Source organism: Drosophila eugracilis, unplaced genomic scaffold (genome assembly GCF_018153835.1).
Source record: "Drosophila eugracilis isolate 14026-0451.02 unplaced genomic scaffold, ASM1815383v1 contig_124, whole genome shotgun sequence".
Lineage (NCBI taxonomy): Eukaryota > Metazoa > Arthropoda > Insecta > Diptera > Drosophilidae > Drosophila > Drosophila eugracilis.
Window position 1 is genome coordinate 301,356 of NW_024572029.1, and position 21,310 is coordinate 322,665.

Consider the following 21,310-nt stretch of genomic DNA (forward strand, 5'->3'; position numbering starts at 1 on the left):
ACAACAATTTGTCTTTCTTCGAGTTTTTGTATTATTTTACTAAAAAATTCTATCCATTATTATAACTAGTTTGTTCTAAGTTACATTTATATATATACAATTCTAATTATAACGCTGCCATCAGCTGTATAAATATCTATAAGTTCATAAGGCTTGCATCTGTAAACAGTTGCTTAATGACATTCATGCTTTCTATTTATTTAAACTTTATTTTTGGAGAGTTATTTGAAATTCAAATGTCCCCGTTAGTAATCGTACTTGTTCTAATCGATAATGGCCTTGCTCAAATCGAGCCTATCGATAACCGGCGAATGCACATCTAATTGGAGTAAAACATAACGCCTCCTCATATCGATACAAGACCACAAAAAAAAACAAATAAAATAAAAACAAATTCGCTAAAAAATATTGTAAAGAAAGAAACAAGATAACAATAAACAATTAATTGTGAAAAAACGTTTTAAGTGGTCAGAACAAAAAAAAAACAACAATTGCGTGGCGTGTTTGCACGAGTGCGAGCGAGAGGGCCGAATGCGGTAGTGGGAAATTCAATCAGATTTATTTTTTGCAAGCAAAAAACTTTTTTTGGAGTACACCGCGTGCTCCTTAAGGCAAGTAACAGCAGCAGCAACGATGGCCAACGAGCCAGAGAACAAGCCGCCCATTCTACACATTCTAGTAGTGGGGTTCCACCACAAACTGGGCTGTCAGGTGGAGTTCTCCCATCCACCGCTGATTTCGGGCTCAACAGGACGCAACGAGTGTCCCTCTGGCTGGAAATACCTGCCCACACTGGCTTTGCCTGATGGTTCCCATAAATTTGCAGAGGACACTGTGTTCTTCAACCTGCCCAGTTTGTATGAGCCTGCTGCCAGCATTTATGGAGTGTCCTGCTATCGTCAGATACGCGTGGAAAAGCTAAAGATTCGAACGGCGGATCTTACACGAAGCACTGTTCAAAAGTCTGTCTGCATTCTGGCCCGCCTGCCCATCTATGGGTATATAGAAGTCAAGCTAGCCCTGATTGCCGATGCCTTTTTCGATCAGGGCGACTTCTCTGGCACGGAATTGCTGGTCAACGCCTATCAGCAGCTAAATGCGTGCCTCCTGGACGACGAATCCCGTCGGCCACTGCGTCATTTCCATGTTGGATTGTCTTTGCGAGAGATAGTGCTCCACTGGCGCCACAAGTCGCTGATGCTCTTCAAACTCCTGCTCCTACAGCGACGAGTCGTGTGCTTCGGTTCACCAGTTCGCCAAATGTGCGTTCTGATCCTGGGTATGGCATCACTAGTGCCACGACTACTTGAAAAGGGCTTCCAAGAGGTGGCCTGTGTGCGCACTTCACGTCCGCTGTCTCCTATGCCTGATTTCACAGACTCCCTGCAACGCGAGGCTCAGGCGGAGGCGGAACTGGAGGCAGTTGCTGCTGGTGGACCTGTTCACGACGAGGAGCAGAAGCTAACGCCAGAAAGTGCAACTGCAGCGGAAGGTGAGGCAGAGGATCTGGCCCTTGTCTCGTCCGCAGCCTCTGCTGGCGAAGAGCAGACCAGCGGCGACGACACCTCACCGCGTTCCACACCGAATTCACAGTCGCAGGACTCATCGAACGGAAGAAACAGCTCCTTAACTAGAGAAGCCAGCGTGGATACACTGGCTTGTGAGTAACCCTCAAAGGGATAAGGATCCCAGTTTTAGAATTTCCAAAATATATTTGTTTAATTTACAAAGCGATTTATAAGATTTTGGCATAGGCAGGAGACTAATTACCCGATGTTCTTATAAAAGTTTTAAGTTTATAGTAAATATAATACAGTTCTATTTATTTTTCTATTAATCATACTATTCCTTATCATATATTATATATATGACTCATATTCATATAGATAAATATATACAAGAGGTCCGGCCCTTAAATTAATACATTTTTGAATAATTAAATATATAGTTTATATCTTATTAATATTCTTCCTTTATCCACAGCCAACCTTGCCGCCTTGTGTGCTGTAAATCCAGATGAGTATCGGGCACCGGTAAGCATCTTCGCTAGCGGCAATCTTTGCCTGCCGTATCTCTCGTTGCCGTATATGGACTTGCTTAGTGATCCCATGGTGCTCTCCTATGTCATCGGAACCTCTAACGTACTGTTCCAGCAGAAACGTCAGCTGGCTGACGTTCTGGTGGACATTGAGGCGGCTAACTTAGATGCCCACGATCCGGAATTGAGGCGTCAGCTTGTGTTAAGCACAGAGGACTTACGCTACATGGATTACATCATGAAGCACGTCCAATCACCCAAAGAGGATGCTGAGGGCAGCGAGTATTGGATCCGAGAACAGTTCCAGGGCTATGTTCTAGCCCTCTTGCGGACTGCTGTGGCTCCAGGTGAGTGTACTTTTTTCTTCATATTTGTTTTTAATAAAATAGAAATGTCTCAATCAAATATAGATGCCATGCCCAAGGACAACGATCATTTCAACGCGCATTTCATGGGCGCCTTCAAGCGCACTCAATGCTTCCAGGAGTGGTATGACGTGAGACCTGAACCGGAATTCTTTGACGCCCTGCCCGCTGGTCATCCCTTTGCAGGCACCTTATCCGTAGCAGACATGAAACTTAAGCTAGCACAGTTAGTACAAATCCGTTTTTATATAACTTCCCTTGCACTTACAGTCTCAAAACAAACTGGTTCTACTTTTCCATAGAACAATGCAGAATAGCGAGAGCGGGCGAAAGATCAATCAGGCTGTGAACACGACGAGCAGAGCGGTGGGTGGTGCCATTTCCCAGGCCAAAGGGGCCTTCTCCAGTTGGTGGTCGTCCATCACGACGGCACCACCAAATTCAAATGCTGCGCCAACGAGCAGCATTAATGGCCAAGAGGGTGATGCGAGCGAAGGACCTGCAGCCCAAGAGATCTCAGTTACATTCCAGAATCACAAGGACGTCGAGGATTTAGACATGGCGGGCGTCAGCATTCACCTGGCTGGCCAGGAAGAGGCACACGAATCACACGAGTCAAACAACGAAAACTGTGAACGACCACAGGGTATCGTTGAGATTGGCCGCGAGGCGGAGCTTTTAGACAAATCCGATCAACCGGAGGAGGCCAAGAGCTCGACAGCAACACAAGCTAGTCGGCCAGGATGTGGCGGTGATGTGGCCACCTCCGCCGTTGAGCGTAGCAGTGGCGATGTCTTCATTGTCTGAAGACGACAGCACATTTTGGGCATTGTATAAAATCGAACTAAGCTTAATGATAATTATTTATTACGCAACATATTGTCTCAGTCTCAATGTTGAATTTATAACTACTAATCGTATTCTCCTTTTTTTGTATACCCATATTCTAGAGTTACTTGACTTGTGGTACCGAAAATGATATAATCAGGAGACAATTTAATCAATATTTATTATTACAAAAAATGTATTTGGTCGAAAAACATAATGGGATTAAAGCATTCAAAGTAAATAATTAGTTTTTTTTAGTTGTATATATAAAGAAGTTCTGATTTATAAAACTTAATTTATAAATATTAACATATTTTCATTAAAATTATATGCACTCTATAATTTAAGTTGGATTTAAGACCTATTCCCGTGCCGTTTTTGTGCCACAAGTCAATCCTGCTCTAATCTACATAAAATTGGCCAAAAGATAATTTTATTTAATATTTATATATGCCTACTTCTAAGTTATCCTTGCCGTCTTCACACCCCACCACTCAGTGTATATGAATAACCATGTAAAGCTAAACCGTTCCAAGTGCAATTTGTAATCCAAAAAGGCAGCGGAGATCCGCAATATAAACCCTTAACTCGAGTGTCAACAAACAAGTGAGAGAAATTTGAAATTATATAGTGCTCGAGTCGAGAATTCCCTCCTTTGTCCAGGGTCCGCCGTGCCCAACTCAATTTACCTTATCCAAGTGTAATCCAAAATAAATGCATTTCATAAAATATTTAAATATTGCTTCTTTAATTGACAATTTAATATTGAAATATAGCTGTTTAAATTAACATACAATTAATTATTTAATTACACACAATTACACAAAACTACATACTGTATTCACAATTGATTATTTTAACTAAATCCATTTTATCTGGATGAAAACATAATATAAACAGAGCGAATAGAACAATTCTTTTAACGCTCTTTGATGGCCTCCAGGACTGGCTCAAAGGAGACCAGTTGGGAAGAGTATATCCTATGCTCGGCCTCGCCGAGCTTGACCTTGCTTGCGGCTAGTTTAGCCTCCAGCGCCTGCAGCTCCTTTTTCGCTTCGGCCACATTTGACTCACATTCGTCGAGACGAGCGTGTCGGGCTTTGTGATCCTGTTCCTGATACAGCTCGGCTGCGGTGATCAGATCTTCGTTTTTCTGCTCATTGGCTCTTAGCTGCTGCAGCGCCTCGTCTTTCCGCTTCTCCAGCTCGTCAAGGCGAGTGATCTGATCATATTGATTCTCTAGCAGCTGCTGCCGGTGCTGCACATTCATATCGCGCTTGGTGCGACAAATGGTCTCCATTTTGTTCAGGCGATGCTTCTGCGCCCGCAGGTGAGTCTCCAAGGTGGAAATTTCAGTATCCAATTTGATAGTCTCGCTTTTCATTTCAGCCACATGCTGTTCTAGCTTTTGACGCCGATCGATATTCTGCTGGCGCTGCTGTTGAAGAAGATTTCCTACCAGCTCCTGGCAATGGATCCGGTCTGCGATGTCCTTTGCACTAGGATTTAGCGGTAACGTTAGATCCATCTGTTGATCACCGTTACCCTTCATCAGACCGCGAATTACCCAGTTCATGCTGAGATGGCGAACATGCGAGTTAAAGACCTCAACGCAATCTATTTGCTTTTGCTTAGCCCTCGACAGCATAACCTGCTGGTGAAGCTCTAGCTCAGAGATTTCCTTCACCTGGCGCTCATAGGCCTTGGAGTAGTTGTCCTTATCGTTGTATTTCCGTTGAAGCTCCTTTAGCTGCTGAGCAGAGTACTTCTGACTGTTCACCGACTTCTCCAGACGCTGTTCGTACTTCATTTTCTGGCGGATATTCGCCTGTTTTTCATCGGCCTCAGAGGAGAGTTGGTCAGACAGTTTATTTTGCTTGGTAAGCTCCTCCTGGATGGCAGACAGTTGTTCGGCTAGATGTGCCTGCTCCTTATTAAGCCGCTCAAGTTTTTCAATCTGATTATCACCGCTTGGATCCTGCAACTTATCATTCAGTTGCTGCAGCTTCGTTCTTAGATTGACGATTTCCTTCTCCAGCGCTTTTCTATCAGGCAAGTTACATTTTTTGCTGATGACCTGATCTCTGATTTCCGCATGCAGCTTGGCCTCTTCCTCGGTGAGTTCCTGATCCCATAGGGTAATGCATTTCGTGGCCTCAACGAAGAGCAAAGCGTTTACTTCCTCGTCCAGCTGAACGGTCTGCATTTGGGTGATTGACATTGTATCCGTTGGTTCGCAGTGCACGCTGTTCAGATACGAGCTGGTCTGCTCGGTGGTCTCCATGAAAGGAAATTCGTTCTCCGGCTCATCTGAGGTAGACAATGGCGGAGCAAAGTCCATGAGGAAATCCAGCAAGACGATCACATGGCCAAAAGAATGCTGTGTGGTCGGTGACACCAGCCAGGATTTGTTCACCTAAAAGTTATAAAATGGAACAATTAAGATAAATAGACTATTGGGTCGCCATTCCTCTTCACCTGATAAGGATATTGCAACTTCTGCATGGCATTCGTGATGTCCTCGACGTGGTTTTGTCCCACAGTAAGCTTGTTTCGCCAGATTTGGTGGAATAGAAAATTCAGAATTGACACGAATTGCTTCATGGTCATGTTTCGTAGCCCACCGGATCGGCTAACGAGATCCGCTGTAAAACTCGACAGCGGCTCATTAGGCTGAACATTATGTAGATATTCCAGTATCTGCTGGGCTCGCTCAGCAACCCATTTTTTGTCCGAATTAGGGGCAACCGGTCGTTCTGCGGTTGTGGGCACAAATCGGTGGCCTCGCTTCGGAGTCACTCCCATTTGACTTGCCCGATCCCGCTCCAGGTTCAGTGGCTGTGGCAGTCTTGACGCGGAAGGTCTGAAGAGGATTGAGATCATGCAATATTGGGTATATATTAGAATGTCATATGGTTCTACCTACCTTCTGGGGACCGCCTGACTGGAGGAAGGAGTGTGATTTGCTACACTGCGCTTAGTCGCCCTAGTTGAAAGATAATCGTTAACTCCATATTCATTGGGATACCGGGACACATACCTGGTCATACGCTTTTCTGCGACTTCTCGTTCTTCGAGCACATCGCCACGGAACTCACTGGTTCGCCGTGGCATCCGGTGCGACATCCTGGAAAATATTTACTTCCCCCCACAAAGTAAATATTTATTTAGCCCGATGGAAGAAATCGCGCGTCGTTTTACTTTAAATTCCCTGGATGCGTCTGTTATCGGCAAGCCGATAAATTCTAGAGATGGGTTTTTAACAGTTCGATGGTTTTTATTCGAATTTAAGCCCAACTAATTTCCTTTGCCAACAAAGTCTCCAAAGTAAATTCACCATCTGGCAACACTTTTAAACTAAAGGCGCAATTTGCTTAAATATTCTGGTTAGATCATGCCACCGAAACGGACAAAAAAAGTATCAGTAAGATGCAAATATAGGGTTTTTTATGAGTTTTAAAGATTTATAAATTGTTTTTTAGGCACCAGCCGCACAGGATGAAGTAGCTGAAGACTTGGATCCAAACGAACCAGTGCTCTTCGTAGAGCACTGCCGATCCTGACGAGTCTTTCGTCGCCGAGCGGAGGATCTGCACTCCGCCCTCCGGGACCGTGGTCTCCGACAACTTCAGCTTCGGCTGAATCCATCTGGAGCACCACGGCGAGGTGCTTTTGAGTTGAGTTTAAACGCAGGAATGGGAAAGCAGGAGCATTTGCCGCTTTGGTCGGGTCTGAAGCGAGGGCCACCACGTGCTCTCAAATTTCCCACTGTGGAGGAGATACACGATAAGATCATGGGAATTTTGGGCGTCGAGCAGAAGTCCGAGGATCTACCCAAGGAACAGGAGCTATCTAAAGAAAATTTAGAAGAGATTAAAACCTCTGAGTCACAAAAGAATCTGGAATCTAAGGACCTGCCCGTAGACAAGCCACCGAAAGTTGATTCACAAAAGAAATCCGAGGAAAAGCCACTTAAATCTAAAAAAGAGTTGGCCAAAACGAAGAGGCAGACCAAATCCCAGAACAACCCGACAAAGACAGCGAAATCCCAAGATGAAATCGATGAGGAGCTGCCCCAAAGCAGTCAGAAGAGAAAGCGCCTCACCACCAGATCCTCCACAGACGAATCTGTAAGCGCTTCCAAGCGCAAAAAGTAGTTATTCCCAAAAAGAAGATCATTCAGCAATAGAGCCTTATGATCGATGATTGGCAAATCCTCTCGAGGAACCAATCGTTGAGAACACCTTCCGCCTTTGCTGAATGGATTTTTCTTTTTCAAATAACTACAAGGAAAACACTCATGCACATTTGTTATTACAAAATATATTAAAACATCTTAGAAACCTATTTCCATTTTTTTTTTGCCTTCTCTTGTGGTTTTTGTTTTGTCTAATTTTTGCCTCTCATTTAGTAAAATTTTGTGGACTTTGATTCTTCCAAAAATGTACATAATTTTTTATATATTTTTTTTTTTTTTTTTAAATCTTTTTTCTTAGTTTTGTTAAAATTTGTTTTCGTTTTCAGCTCAGCTTAAGAATTATGATCCTAAAGAAAAAATTTTGGTTTTACGAAATTGTTTTTTAGCTTCTTCTATATGCTAGAGATACCCTACCACTTGCCTAAATAGATTACAATTTGAATTGTCTCCTTTTAACTAAAATTTTGGTTAATTAAAAAAATTGAATATAATAAGTGGGGCTGGAGGTGGGGATAGATAAAGTAGTTTTAATAGAACATGTAGCAACAGAAACCGAGGGAGATTGCGATTAGGTGGAGAGCCAGTCCAAAAAGGTGGGCTAGCTTTAAGTAGAGTCGCTAATATAATTCATGTAAATATATATAATGCCTGTACACTCATATATATATATAATGTACAAATATAATGTCATAGCCTGGTGAACTTCTCAAAAGGAAACTTTGGAAACTACGGTCTGTACAATTTTGTAAGATCGCACTAGGTATTCAATCTTTTCAGATACGATGGCGTTGCATACATTTTCCACCTTCTTTTGGCACAGATTCTTTCCAAAAATAGTTCATTAAATATTACCTAAAAGTTTCAGAAACTAGCATTGATTAATTGGTATAATTGTTTTTTGATTGCCTAAAGGTTTTATAAACATGCAACTATACTTTTTTTTAGATCTCTGGCTACCTTTCAAATCGTTTCAGTTTCTGATCAAGTTTCATTGTAGAGAAGTTCACCAGTCTACTGGTAGTTCAAAAACAACAATCAATTGGCTATGGGAACGTAAAGTTAAAAGAGGCGAAACATTGGAATTGTATTGGCTACGGCCTGGTGCGTGGTTCTAATCGTGATCCTGATCCTAATCCTGTTTCTGTTCCTGGTCCACAATGTATTTGATTCTTTTCCTTCTCCTTTTTTCCGGGGGAGGGAGCAACAGTGGTCAAACTAAGGCTTACAAAACTACCTTTAAATTAGGTGCGAAAAGTATATCGATCGATAGGCGAGAAAACAATGCGAAAACAGGGGATTGATTGATTACACGACGAATTAGTTGTTGAAAGAGTTGTTACAGATACTTCCGATAGTTGCGCAGATGGGCGTTCGCGTCCTCGACTACGCCAACAGCAGCAGCGGCACTCTCGAAGGATGGTGGTTCAATGACCATGCCGGGACTGGTTGGATCGCATGCCGCTCCAACGGCGCTACTTGGTCCCTTGGCTCGTCGTCTGCCTCGTGTTCCCGCTCCCCGGGATCGTCGGCTATTAGCAGAAGCTCCAGATGCTCCGCCTCCACCACCGGATCCAGAACCTCCTGTCAAACCTGCTCCCAAACTATTGCTGAGGATGCCACCGCTTGACATGGGTCCTCCATTACTGCCTGGAACACTCTCACCGGATTCTATGGCCTCCAGAGAGGCGTCCAGCGCCGCATCTGTTGTAGTGATACGCGACCTGGCTGCTGCACTGCGTCTTCTTGAGCTGGAGCTTCCTCCAGAATTGCCACCTCCACCAGTGCCTCCTCCTCCACCACCGGCACCAGAGTCTCCACCTCTCTTACCGGGACGCTTCTTACGCCTCTTCTTGTTTCCGTAACGTGGATCATAATCGTACTCATCGTCTGCCGGCGACTTTGGCTCCTCCAGCGAGTCCACATCGTTCATGTCCATGTCATCGTAAAACCACTCCTTGGGCAACTGCTCCTCCTTAGTGGCATGCTGTTGCTGGTGTTGTTGTTGCTGATGCTGCTGCTGTTGGCTGTCTTTGCTGTCAGATGTATCACCGCCCGCGGCACCCAGTGAGCTAGACTCCTCCAGGCTGAAGGCCCCATTGAAATCGTGGGCAGTGTCATTGTGCAGGGAACCCAAAACGGCAGGTGCTGCTCCGCCTCCTGTAAGCATGTTGAGCGTCAGAGAGGAGTTGCTGGCTAGGCTATTGTTGCCAGGTATGGATCCCACACCGCTGTTCAGGCTGCTCAATCCCAGATTCACCCCGCTGGCCACCAGAGCCTCGTGCTCTTTTCGTAGCGCCTGAAAAGGACGCTCCGGAAAGCGGCTGTAGGAGTGGAAAGATTGACATTAGAAGAAGTAATCATAAATTTCGCGGAACAGATAATAACAATGGTAAAAACTAGAATATTTTTACATTGGAGTGTTTAAGGCTCCATAACAAGAAATCGTTCAAAAAAAGTTAATTTTTATTTAATTTCAATCGTTATCTATAGCGGATCTCCTCGACTGAAAGTGTTTTTTTTTAGGATTAGGTAATCCTGAAATATACAGCAAATGGCTTTTGTTTTTATTCTTAGAACTTCGTTGACACGTCAGTTAAAGATCGTTAATGAACATAGCCGAGGTTCCCAATCAGATCCAAAAGATAAATACAGATTTGGGTATAACGACAGTGGAACATTGATTCCAAGCTGGACTACCAACATTTCCACTTGAGTTTCCAAAGTAATCCTCACCTGTACATCTTGCTCAAGTATTGACGACGACTCTTTCGCCACCTGGCTGCCGGATAGGTGTAGATCTGGCCCTGTCGAAAGCCGGGCATCCTTTGGCGCTTGTCCAGAAAGAGCTGGGAGTGATTCTGGGCGACGCCCGTCTGCGGATCGAGGAAGGGCAGTCGGAGACGGCGCTCGATGCACAGTCGCGTGTTGAAGTTGGCGCTGTACTCGATCGTCTCCCGATAGCTGACATCCTTCAGGAAGCTCTCGATCTTTGCCAGATTCGGCATTGAGACGATCTGAATGTTCACGGCGGACGACATGGTTGTTCTAGAACCAGATCTTGATCCTTATCCTGAATCCCTCTGTTGACTAACCTCGGAAGCCTGCTGTACCGCTAGTCCATCCCAGAGTCTTGGCAGTTTCCGCTTGCTCCGTTTTTCTTATCTCAATTTTTTCCAGTGTGTTGTATTCCGTTTCTTATCGCTTTTCGCTGCCTGTTTTTTTTACCTCCTCGTTTTCTGCCTCTCCTCATACACACACACACGCGCGGCGAGCTCTCTATAGTTATGACCCCTTGCCAAGAGGCGTGGCGGTGTGGGCGGCTGTGGACTTAACGGGAGCGGTGCGGTCACTAAGCGATCCTCGGCTAAGTTTTCCTATTGCTTAATTGATCAGAAATAATGTTAACGTCGATTTTACTGCTGCGCTGCTAGAGCTGAACACACTTCGATAGAACTATCGAGCACATCTTAATCGGTTGGTTTCAATCATCGATACCTTTTGAAATCATCGATTTTGTGGCAAACGGTCATACTCGGTAAATAATAGAGATTGGCGATTAACGATAGTCGTACCTGTTAATCCTAAAAATTTTAAATCTGAAATAGTAGTCTAGACGTATTCAAAGCCACCAACCAGGTTTTATGTAATTCTCTATTATTTAACGACGGTAGATTGGGTGCTTACATTTAATTGTATTTAAAAATGGTAGATCGAGGGTTACATTTAAGTGTATTCAAAAAGGATGGATGGATGCTTACATTTAAACGTATTTAAAAAGCTGGACAAATATATAAAAAATCTTGGACTTACCTAAAATATCTTCAAAAAAATTTAACATTATTACATAACTTCAAAAAAACTATCCCCTTACTTCTAGGCTCTCAAATTTCCTGTTGAACCCAAAATAAAAAATAAAAATATAATGTAATAAAATATATCGAGCCGGGCAGCAGAATGTTTAGCCGATTTACCGTCAGCTGGCAACGCCTAAAAAACAAAATAAAAATATATAAATAAGTAAAACCAAACAACAGAACCCTAATCATAGAAATTAATGAAAGTACCTTGTTTGTTTGCGATTATAGAATATTTTTGGGGTCGTAAATATATGACAAATAGAGGCACGGATCATAGTAAACACCCCATTAACCACTATACCATTTAGATTAGCTTTGTTCATAAACAACGGATAAGACTGTATATCAGCTGTAGGTTAATTTAGTGATAAAAGCCACCTAGAGCTTTACCCACAAACCAATAACAAAAACACAAAGAGAATACTGCCATTTTGATACCGAACACCCCACTGAGATTAAAGCCCATTTTTTGGACCCGTTCACAGTTGCTCGTCGACCTTTAAGCAATCCACATCGTTCAATTCAGCTTTTGTAATCGGATCTGCATACATATATAGCTATATTGTCGGATATATAGGATGTGCGTGATATTCTTTTGTGCGGACTCAAATCCGCCAGTCGGTGGCTACAAGTTGATTCTAGCCTCCAATCGAGATGAGTTCTTTGCCCGAGCCACACAGTCGGCGGCCAAGTGGGCAAATGCCGAACATGTTTACGGAGGTAAGATTATACCTAAAACATATATCAGAAGTTTTAATTTAAAGATATATTTCAAATTAAAAAAATCCTATGTGTGTGAAGGTGATGCTAAATTATCTTGGAACTCTTATTCCTTAAACGATTGAGTATATAACCGAGTTGTTCAAAAACGTACTTTTTTTTAAATTTGTAATTTCATTTTATATATATATATTATTTCGATAAATGTTATATACATGTTTTAATATCTATATTTCAATCGCAGGAATAGATTTGGAGCCGGGACGCGAGGGTGGAACTTGGCTGGCGATCGGTCATTCCGCTGGCTTCTTTAAGGTGGGCGCCCTGCTCAACCTGACCGGCGAACCCAAGCCTCGCGATGCAGTTGGTAAAAGCATTTAAGCCATATACTAATCAAAATTAACACACACATACGCCCACCATCCCATCCATTTGGCACAAACTAAAACTTTCACAAATGCGACAAAAGAAAAAAAAACAACTTTCTTCGTTTCTGTTTTCTGTTTGAAGCGCACAAGAACATTTTGCAACCGCATAATCAAAATAGCAACAGCACCGGCATTAACCTTTGCCCCAAGCCAACCTCCTCCAACAACAACAGTCATCCGAATCTGAACTCGAATCCAAGTAAGGGGCAATCGAATAACGAACATTTCTTACTAGGGCGCGGCATGATCGTAGCGGACTTTGTTACCCAGACGGACGATCAGCACAGCATCCTTAACTACAACCAGAGCCTGCTCAAGGACTGCACCAAATACAGTGCCTTCAACTTTGTGTCTATCGAGATTGGGTGAGTCGCAGATATTCATCTATTTTAATCTTATATGTATATTCTTAGCCGACTTATTAAAGAATGCTAACTGCATTTGTTCTTCTTTCATAGATCACCATCCCTCCCCGCCCTAGTGAAGCTGCTTAGCAATGTTCCACCTACGTTAGAGGAGTTCAAAAACGGTCAGTCCTACGGATTTGGCAACAGCCTCCCCCACACGCCTTTCGAGAAAGTGCGCCATGGCCAACAGGAGTTTGAGGCAATCGTGAAGGAGCATGGTGAATCGAATGTAGAGACCCTGTCCTCCCATCTAATGCAGTTGCTCAGAAATAAGCATAAATTCTGGCCGGATGCGGAATTAAAGAGGCGGGCGCCCAACTGGGGCGAGGGCTTGAGTGCTCTGAATGTTCACATCGGTGATCATGCATATGGCAGTCGGACACACACTGTAATCCTGGTGGATAGTCAGAATAAAATGCACTTCATTGAGGAAACAATGGCAGGATTGGATCCCCAAGGCGAGTGGAATAAAACGCACATTGAAAAGGACTTTCAAAACATCGTTTGACTACGTTTAACTAAACTAATGTTTGTGCTTTAAGCAACTAACTGGCTGATATATCAGGAATTTGTGTATTTGTTTCCTTCTTGTGTTCCATTAATCTGTATTATGACACTGGCATTTACTTACCATAATAAATAGTCTTAGACATTTTACTATATAAATGAATTGGGTTTCTTAGAAAAAGGTCTTTAAAACTGTAATTTTTCATATAACATATAATTTTTTTTGTTATTTTGCTTTGAAAATTCTTTATTCATAGTCCTTGAAGTTCAACAACTAAAAAAACTGTTTTCATTTAATACATGACTATTATTTTCTTTAAGTTTATCTCGTGTCATTTACAACGTCTCCGTATGCATAGATATTTAATAATATTTATATATTTAAGCAAGGTAACAGGGGAAATAACCATCAACGTCTAAGCTTGCTTATCAGCCGTCCGCACTATGCCAGTGTTATCATATATATATCTATATCTCTATAACTTTATGATCCAGTTAGTTAGTGGCTTTAGTTCCACCCTATTTGTATTTCTTCGAAACCCGGCCGCTGCCACCTCCACCTCCTCCTGTTTCACCTCCACCAGCGCCTCGCAAAACACTCTTGAATTTCCGTGAGTTCATTGAACGTTTTCTGCGTGCGAAAGAGATAGTAGATTAGATAGGGACGGGTATACAAAGATCTAGGAAATATAGTTAAATATAATTTAGATACCCACCTCTTGTTGAGGTTATTCCTTGTAAGTGGTATATACGCATATGGATCAAGTTGTCCTCGTTTCTTCATATCGCCCTTGGCCTTTTTGCTGCTGTATTCTGTGCCAGCTGGTCGGCTGGTAGACTTTCCGGATTTAACGGACATAGCATCCGAGTTTCCAGCTGCCAGTTGTCGATGGATGCCCTTGCCACCAGCTGTGTAGCGACTGCTGGCGCTTGTTTTTCCAGATTTCATACTCATCGCATCGCCACCCTTGCGTGTCCTCTTAGCACCCGTCGATTGTTTCTGCTGTAGTTCATCCTCATCACTGGAATCATCTTCCATGCCGCGCTTGGCCTTTGGCTCCTTGGCTACAGTGCCATCAGCCATCGATGCATCGGAATCGGAGTCAGATTCGGAATCATCGTCTCCACCTTGACCACGAAGTGCCTTGTCACTGATGATCAGGCGTCCATCGTCGGCAGTCTTGAATCCTCCATTCGGCAGCTGCTTTTTCGCCTTCAGGCTCTTGACAGTGGCTTCCGTTTGAGCGGAGCCACTAGCTGAAATTGGACAATAGAAATCGTTACAAATAGTGTTCCTATGTCACTTTTGAATGTCATAACTTACTCAGCACATTGCCAATGGACTTGAGATCGGCCAAATCGACAATCTCATCGGGATCCTCGCGAATGTAAGTGCTCTTCTGCTGCTTGGTTTTCTTGCTTCGCTTTCCAGCAGCGTTTCCTGCTCCGCCCTCTTCCTCGGCATCCATATCCTCAGGCAAATCCGAATCAGAATCAGCCAGAATATCATCAATGCTGTGGATAAGAATTGTGAAATTTACGGAATAAATTCCTTAGACGGCATCACTTACGTATAGCTCTTCTGCTCTAGTCCGCCGATGAGCTCCTCATCGGAGCTATCGGCCTGGGCCTCCTCACTTTGCTTCTTACGCGTATCCCTGCGCATCTGCTTGCGGATCTTCTTGAGCCGCCGGTGGGTAACCTCATCATCGCCGGGAACAAAGCGAGCCAGCTCCTCAGTGCTAAAACGTTTACAGAGCTTCTTTAGGAAGTAACCGATCTGGATACGACAGTATCGCTTAGTGTCCTTGGCCATAGCAGACAAGGAACGCATCTAAAAAGAGGTTAATAAATTAATTAAATGTAAACTTTAAGACCAGGGGTGATTGCTTACAATAGTCTCCAGGTGATTAGCCACGAGCGCTATTGGCATCACTTTGATGAACGTAATCAGAAAGGCAACGGCTGCCTCCGATTGATTCCGGGACTTCTGAACGAGGAAGACTGACACCTGTTGCAGGACGAACTCCAGCGTGGCCACCGTCAAATGTTGACCCTGCTGCTGCAGCACAGCCCTAAAGGCCAAAATCGTGTTTGTCACCAGCGATTCATCACCGGCAAATCCAGCTGTTAGAATATCAACAAATTCGTTGATCTTGCCGGCATCTTGGTAGAGTTGCGTGATAGATTTGATTATCTGCTCGGCCACCTGCTCCTTGCGTGTAGAGAACTCCTTATAGTTGAGTACAGCCTCGGGAATAGCCTTCATTACTATTTGATCGTTATATGACAGATTGCTGCGGCAGTCCATCAGAGATTTCAGGCAGCTGAAGTGGGGAAACAGAATGGTTAAGCAACTACTCATTTCCTTAAACTTGTAAACTTACTACAAACGCGATGCCTGGCAAACGCTACAGCTAGTGGTGAATGCTTCGAGAAGGATTTGCTGCAGAGCGATGCTGTTCTTGCGGGTGAACTTCTGACACGATGCCTGTTCCGAGGTCATCAGTTCCCTAAGGAGTCTATAAAACAGGTTCACAATTAGATAAACTCCATTGTAGCTTAAACCTGCACTTACTCGTAGGTCTTCCTCTGCTGCTTCTTCAATTTTTGCTCATCCTTGCTGACCAATTTTGATTTATCGTTTCTCAGAATAGGTGCCATGTACTTCTCGAAATATGCTTCGATTCCCTTGCACTTTTGGACGCGCACAATAGCAGCATTAATATCAAACAGAGCATCGTATTCAAAACTGGCTACAGCACTGGCAGCCAATTGCCCTTGAGCGTTCTCGAATAGCTGCAATTGGACATCGGCGGGTGTCCTTGAGATATACAAACGGATGACATCCAGGACACGCTTCCGCTGATCGGCCTCGTAAGTCCCACTTGGCTTTTGTGTATAAATATTAAATAAACGCGGAAGAAAGTTTTTGGAATACAGGCCAATTGCCTGATGGCATTCTGCGCTCTGATTGTCGCTAAGCAGCTCCATTAAACCATCGTAAATGGGCGCCCTAAACTCCGGATTATTTTCCAGGGCGCCACCCAAAGTAGGAGCAAGGTGTCGGAAGTAATCCGGATCCCTTGGCTGACGGCAGAAGCCTGGGAACAAGCCCCACAATTGACAGGATAACAGTTCGTAGATGTGAGCCGAAGACTTATTCTTGGCTTCTGTGAACTCCCTACACTTTTGTTGGCATCCTATGACCAGTTGGACAATCTTCTCCTTAAAGAACTGCAGACTAGCTCCATTGGCACCCTCGCGAAGTAGAGGCAGAAGCCAAGAACGCTCCAGTTGCATATCGCCAGTGTTATTTGCAAGGGGTATCGCTGTAATAATCAGTTCCGGTCCCAAAGCCTTGATGGCACTGATTAGAGTATGCTCGATCTGCAGACGATAGGTGCTCTGACTGTCATACCGCTTGGAGATTGTCACCAGGGAGGGTGTGAGTTCAGAACTAAAAGCAGGATAAGACGAATATACAGGTTAGTCTTGATATTTTGCCATAACTATTAGATATTATATTATTTCAGACTCACCCAAATTGCTTTCCACAGGACTCAAACACAATGGAGAAGATCAAGATCACGTACTTCGAGATCTCTCCGAAGGGCGTATTCAACGCCTTGTGAAGCGAACCGATAATCCTGGCAACACTCGCCCTGTTTCGCTGTGCATCTTCCTCTGTGGCACATGCCTGTGCCACACAATCCTGCAGCAGTTCCTTGATGCAATTCGAGACACCCACAACCAGCTCTGTCCGGTCCGAGAGCCAAAGATCCGTAGTGCAGACATCGACTAGACGGGGCAAGGCCTGCATACAAAGATCCAGCTGTAGGCTGGCCAAATGGAGATGACCCTGCTTGAGGACCGTCACCCAAGCCAGCGTCTGGCGGACATCGCTCCTATCCGGTCGATATTCGTGAATCGCTGCCAGTAGTTTAGCGCACAAAGTGGCATTCAAATTGGGGCTCCTCGTCAGGAAGAGGGCATGCAACGCCTCGAAACAATTAGTCCTCACTAGCACATTGGCCGCCGTCATAATGGATAGCAGGTGCTCGCAAACACTTCGTATGTCCTCTGTTCGGAAACCTGATAGTGTATCTTTAAGAAGCGCCAGCGTATGAAGCACCGTCGTCTGGGCATTAGCTAGCACCTCCGGCTTGAACTGAGCCAAACAGAATTTTGTCACGCGACTGCTAGCCGGATGGTACTTAACCTTTGACTGCTCCACAGTCTTCTTCTCCGTCGCATCCTCCTGATCCTCATCGGACTTGGTCGGCGGCAGCATAAAGCAGCTGCCGTGTATAATTGAGACCACCGCATGCTGCGCTGCCTTGCGAATCTTCGGCTTGGAGTGAATGCTAAATGCTAAAAGAGCATCGAAGTACTGGAACGTGGAACTATAAGTCCATGTCGCATAATCTTGGGCACGCAGAAGGACGGACAGGCAGCCGATAACCTGAAATTAACAAAGTGACAAGTAAGTATAAGGTACTTATTTTCTTAAGATGTATTATTTTAAGGACTATATTATTTTACTTTCTTTTTAACTGTACTTTATCCTTATTTATTTACTTACATATCGGATGACCGACTGGTTGGTGGCTTCCACAAATCGCTGGAGCAGTGTCTGCATAGTGGCAGCAGTCTGGGCGAATCTCTTTCTGAGAACTGGAGCTGGCACTGACTTGATGCCCATGGCGAGCAGTGCCACGCCGGCCACGATGTCCCGCTCCTCGGTGGCACCCTCAATTTGTTCCATGAGCAGCAGGAAGTACTCCGTTGACGACTCACCGCCACCATTCTCCCTAATTATTTCGGTTAGGGCGCTTAGAATGGCTAGCATCTCCTTGTGAAGATCGGACGATGCTCGAAAGCCTGTAAGTAGTTTACGGAAGCTTGTGTTGCTGCAGCTGCTGTAGTTGGAAGCGAAGGTTTGGAAGGTCTTGAAGGTGCCTGTGGGCGCTGTGTTTGACTCGGACATTCCATCATCATCGTCCAGCCTGAAACTCTTTAAACTACCGGCAACATCATTAACCGTTGTGGTTTCCTTGTTAAAAGCCTGTCGTTGCTCATGCTTGTGGACCGCCTCCATTGTCAAGCCGGTGGGCGTAGCAGCAGCTGAAAGGTATTGTGTTACAGGTGGTTCATTCAGGTGTCCAAGTCAACACTTACCCAAACTTAGATTCGGCTGAAAGAAACGCGACTTGGCCTTTAGACGGTGCTTCATCTGGTCGGGATTGGAGGTGGCCGACTGGCCCTTGCTCCACGTCTTCCCTTTGCCATGTCGCTTAAGTTTCGACCGGAATTTGCCCATGATCCACGCGAGAAATCCTCTAAAGAATGCACCCAAAACACGCAAATCGCAACACGTGCGAACTAGTGTGCCCGCCCGTTAGACCGTTCAAACGTACAATCGAAATCGATATCGATATCGGTCGGTGGTGAATTTGTGTTTAAGTTATTCACCACGAATTTAATTTAAAAATCATAACACGATACAATTATTACAAGATACAATATATACATATTTCATATGGGTTTAAGGCTATTTAATGAATTCAAATTGATTTAGATCTGTAGTAACTGCTCACCTAAGTTATCAACCATGGTTTGAAACTATTGTTATCGTAGAATTTAAAATTGGTTAAGAACTGTGCTAACTCTCAAGTTATCCACCATGGTTTATAAATATGGTTAGCCGTACACTTGTTATCGCTTATGTATTATCGACAACACGTCAAGCCGGTCTGGCAGCTCTGCGCAACAAGTTGGAAAAATAGAAGAAGACAAATAGAAACAGCGTCCGCAAATAGTGCGCAAAATAGTGTTTTTTTTTTGTTAACGTGCAACTCCGACATTATTAAACAAGTGTACCACTGAATGCAAGTGATAGTGCGATTGAAAAAACAATGCTAAACACTTGGCCACGCAACAAAAACAATTGAGCAAGGCACACACACACACACATGTGCTGGCACCCACTCGTGTAAGAGGAAAAGAGAAAGGGAGAATACGCGAGTGTGTGAGTGAGTGAGAGGCAAGAACTGTAACTGTAATATAATTGATAAAACAAAAAACGTCAGGAGCAGGAATCCAGTGCGAGCAAGACCCACACACACAGAGAGTGAAAGAGGAATAGGGAAACAGCGAAAGAGAGCTGAAAAGGAGGAGGAATTGTTGTTGCTAAAAATAGCAACAAATAGACAGGGCAAGAAGAAGAAGACGGCGAATATAAAGAAGAAGCAGAAGCGTTGACGCAGGCAAAAGTCGCAGCCTTTTTGGCCACTTGGACTCTCAATTTGTCCCGTTAGTCAGCTAACGCTCTCTCGCCCAACGACAGCAACATCGATAATAACATTAAAAACCAAACAAATAACAATAATAACAACAAAAACGACGACGACGGACCAAAACTATGCTTTTGAAATTCACAAAAAACGGCGCTGGACCCTCGTCCGTACCGCTACTGCCCCCCAACCCCTCGCCGGGCACCAGTTCACCGTCCATGCAGGGAACAACAACATACGCTGCTCGCGGAACAGGTTTGTACCTCTTCTCTTAATCTCTTTTACCCTCCTTGCGCCCCACCAACAACTGTTTTCATTTCTTTCAGCCTCTCTTTGCTCTTATTTACTTGTTTTGTTTTTGTTTTGATTTGTTACCTTTAAGTACGGCAAGTAGTTTAAAATACACCTTGCCCACTTTTTCAATCGAATTTCGATTGGGATATTCACATTTTTGTATCGCAAGAAACAAGTTTTAGACTTAAGCCATACTTTACAAACTTTTTATTGATCATGACAAACATTCTATTGATCATATTCCTATATGTTTATATACCAATTTCTTTAAATCATAAGTTCCGAACACGAAATCCTGATGTTTTTCAAAAGAATATTGCAGTTACAAAAAAGTGCATTCTACTTGTTATTAAATTTAATTAAACAAACCACTGGATAAATATACTCACTTATATTTGTACTTTTCTAATCAAAATATTAAAAATAACTGCTTTTATTGGCCTTGAAAATGTGCTACGCATTTCTTTTAGCTCTTTTTGAACCTGTTTTTGTTTACTTGCTAAAAAAAATGTATAGTGGTGTACATTAGATAAGGGCTTTTCTATAACAAATGATTTTAAAAATTCATATGAAGCAAAAAATAGGGGATGTAGTGATTATAACTAATTAAACTTCGAAATAATCTTTCTTATTAGCCAATTTGTGGTATTTAAAAGATGCTTAGGCAGTTGAATTCCTGATAGTTTTTTTTTTTTTCATTTTTGTATCTTTCTTACTTTCTGGTAGGCTTTTGCCGTAAATAGATGGCAAACGAAAATAGATTGCCCAAAGGTGTACACATATTTTTGGGTAAAAATATTGCGCCCCCTAGAAATAATTCTTGATTGATTTCCAACACTCCCCTACAGACCGCCCACAGTCCACCACCCACTCTCTTAATAATGTTGCTATCGATATCAGCAAAAGTTGACAAAAACAAAAACAACAACAAGAAAGAAAAACACTATTTGGCCCCCACAAACTTTGCGACATTGAAAGCCACGCACGTGTACCAACACACACGCGTATTTATGTTAACACACATACACACACACAAACACCCGTAATTATGTATGTTTACATGGGCGAGTACAGAGAGACCTTAATACATGGAACTTCGAATGGAAATTGGTTTCAGAAAAGATTGTAAAGAAAATTTCCCTATAGTTCCTAATATTAGTTCTTTAAAGAATAGGGTAAGACCCATGTGATTCATAAAAGACAACGTTTCTCACAAAGAGGGATATTAAATCTCTTAATTCAGATTGTACTAACTTCAAGTTTTACTTTTCGTATAACCACTGTAACTTTACATGTGCTCCAACTTTTGACTGCCGCTTACTTTTTGATATTCTTTTAATTTCCATGCCACTTAATAAACGTTTTGTAAAAA

At 43.4% G+C, this 21,310-nt stretch overlaps 7 protein-coding genes across 9 annotated transcripts in view; 4 read left to right on the forward strand and 3 right to left on the reverse strand.

Annotated features, from left to right (window-relative positions):
- On the forward strand, positions 1-3,962 carry LOC108118379 (late secretory pathway protein AVL9 homolog). Its single transcript, XM_017231053.2, has 4 exons — positions 1-1,660; positions 1,984-2,385; positions 2,449-2,629; positions 2,706-3,962. The coding sequence occupies exons 1-4, from the start codon at positions 634-636 to the stop codon at positions 3,208-3,210; spliced, it is 2,115 nt and encodes a 704-aa protein (XP_017086542.1). The 5' UTR covers positions 1-633; the 3' UTR covers positions 3,211-3,962.
- Positions 3,963-4,010: 48 nt separating this feature from the next.
- On the reverse strand, positions 4,011-6,460 carry LOC108118380 (trichohyalin). The gene is made up of 4 exons (XM_017231055.1): positions 6,272-6,460; positions 6,158-6,217; positions 5,710-6,094; positions 4,011-5,647 (listed from the first exon to the last, which is right to left on the reverse strand). Exons 1-4 carry the CDS (start codon positions 6,355-6,357, stop codon positions 4,151-4,153), a joined length of 2,028 nt encoding a protein of 675 aa, XP_017086544.1. The 5' UTR covers positions 6,358-6,460; the 3' UTR covers positions 4,011-4,150.
- Positions 6,461-6,558: 98 nt separating this feature from the next.
- On the forward strand, positions 6,559-7,578 carry LOC108118382 (selenoprotein BthD). The gene is made up of 2 exons (XM_017231057.1): positions 6,559-6,655; positions 6,714-7,578. The coding sequence occupies exons 1-2, from the start codon at positions 6,626-6,628 to the stop codon at positions 7,386-7,388; spliced, it is 705 nt and encodes a 234-aa protein (XP_017086546.1). The 5' UTR covers positions 6,559-6,625; the 3' UTR covers positions 7,389-7,578.
- Positions 7,579-8,028: 450 nt separating this feature from the next.
- On the reverse strand, positions 8,029-10,877 carry LOC108118381 (AT-rich interactive domain-containing protein 1B). Its single transcript, XM_017231056.2, has 2 exons — positions 10,163-10,877; positions 8,029-9,750 (listed from the first exon to the last, which is right to left on the reverse strand). The coding sequence occupies exons 1-2, from the start codon at positions 10,465-10,467 to the stop codon at positions 8,766-8,768; spliced, it is 1,290 nt and encodes a 429-aa protein (XP_017086545.1). The 5' UTR covers positions 10,468-10,877; the 3' UTR covers positions 8,029-8,765.
- A 126-nt stretch (positions 10,878-11,003) lies between these two features.
- Positions 11,004-13,507, forward strand: LOC108118353 (transport and Golgi organization protein 2). 3 transcript variants are annotated; one of them, XM_017231001.1, is made up of 5 exons: positions 11,004-11,072; positions 11,772-12,006; positions 12,251-12,373; positions 12,517-12,799; positions 12,893-13,507. In XM_017231001.1, the coding sequence occupies exons 2-5, from the start codon at positions 11,865-11,867 to the stop codon at positions 13,347-13,349; spliced, it is 1,005 nt and encodes a 334-aa protein (XP_017086490.1). In that variant the 5' UTR covers positions 11,004-11,072; positions 11,772-11,864; the 3' UTR covers positions 13,350-13,507. The 3 variants fall into 3 exon arrangements, with proteins under 3 accessions (XP_017086490.1, XP_017086489.1, XP_017086491.1); XM_017231000.1 differs by lacking the exon at positions 11,004-11,072 and adding an exon at positions 11,386-11,637; XM_017231002.1 differs by lacking the exon at positions 11,004-11,072 and having other exon boundaries at positions 11,391-12,006; positions 12,670-12,799.
- Positions 13,508-13,577: 70 nt separating this feature from the next.
- On the reverse strand, positions 13,578-18,763 carry LOC108118351 (RRP12-like protein). Its single transcript, XM_017230997.2, has 10 exons — positions 18,530-18,763; positions 17,934-18,475; positions 16,891-17,813; positions 15,927-16,808; positions 15,736-15,870; positions 15,243-15,675; positions 14,920-15,182; positions 14,673-14,863; positions 14,065-14,605; positions 13,578-13,979 (listed from the first exon to the last, which is right to left on the reverse strand). The coding sequence occupies exons 1-10, from the start codon at positions 18,669-18,671 to the stop codon at positions 13,868-13,870; spliced, it is 4,164 nt and encodes a 1,387-aa protein (XP_017086486.1). The 5' UTR covers positions 18,672-18,763; the 3' UTR covers positions 13,578-13,867.
- A 308-nt stretch (positions 18,764-19,071) lies between these two features.
- LOC108118350 (nuclear factor of activated T-cells, cytoplasmic 1) overlaps positions 19,072-21,310 on the forward strand; it is a 42,520-nt gene continuing 40,281 nt past the window's right edge. The window contains exon 1 of the mRNA XM_017230994.2: positions 19,072-19,899. Coding sequence (XP_017086483.1) covers positions 19,773-19,899 — 127 coding nt within the window. The 5' untranslated portion in view covers positions 19,072-19,772. The remainder of the gene's footprint in view (positions 19,900-21,310) is intronic.

Excerpts from the sequence above, each read along its gene's own strand:
- LOC108118381 (XM_017231056.2), bottom strand. The coding sequence starts at position 10,467 with ATGTCGTCCGCCGTGAACATTCAGATCGTCTCAATGCCGAATCTGGCA. Across the intron at positions 9,751-10,162 it reads TACTTGAGCAAGATGTACAG|CCGCTTTCCGGAGCGTCCTT; the intron begins GTGAGGATTACT and ends CCACTCCTACAG.
- LOC108118351 (XM_017230997.2), bottom strand. The coding sequence starts at position 18,671 with ATGGGCAAATTCCGGTCGAAACTTAAGCGACATGGCAAAGGGAAGACG. Across the intron at positions 15,183-15,242 it reads CTAATCACCTGGAGACTATT|ATGCGTTCCTTGTCTGCTAT; the intron begins GTAAGCAATCAC and ends ACCTCTTTTTAG. Across the intron at positions 14,864-14,919 it reads CTAGAGCAGAAGAGCTATAC|CATTGATGATATTCTGGCTG; the intron begins GTAAGTGATGCC and ends TCTTATCCACAG.
- LOC108118353 (XM_017231001.1), top strand. The coding sequence starts at position 11,865 with ATGTGCGTGATATTCTTTTGTGCGGACTCAAATCCGCCAGTCGGTGGC. Across the intron at positions 12,374-12,516 it reads CAAGCCTCGCGATGCAGTTG|CGCACAAGAACATTTTGCAA; the intron begins GTAAAAGCATTT and ends TTCTGTTTGAAG. Across the intron at positions 12,800-12,892 it reads TTTGTGTCTATCGAGATTGG|ATCACCATCCCTCCCCGCCC; the intron begins GTGAGTCGCAGA and ends CTTCTTTCATAG.
- LOC108118380 (XM_017231055.1), bottom strand. The coding sequence starts at position 6,357 with ATGTCGCACCGGATGCCACGGCGAACCAGTGAGTTCCGTGGCGATGTG. Across the intron at positions 6,095-6,157 it reads AGTCAGGCGGTCCCCAGAAG|ACCTTCCGCGTCAAGACTGC; the intron begins GTAGGTAGAACC and ends AATCCTCTTCAG. Across the intron at positions 5,648-5,709 it reads AGTTGCAATATCCTTATCAG|GTGAACAAATCCTGGCTGGT; the intron begins GTGAAGAGGAAT and ends TATAACTTTTAG.
- LOC108118379 (XM_017231053.2), top strand. The coding sequence starts at position 634 with ATGGCCAACGAGCCAGAGAACAAGCCGCCCATTCTACACATTCTAGTA. Across the intron at positions 1,661-1,983 it reads CAGCGTGGATACACTGGCTT|CCAACCTTGCCGCCTTGTGT; the intron begins GTGAGTAACCCT and ends CTTTATCCACAG. Across the intron at positions 2,630-2,705 it reads ATGAAACTTAAGCTAGCACA|AACAATGCAGAATAGCGAGA; the intron begins GTTAGTACAAAT and ends ACTTTTCCATAG.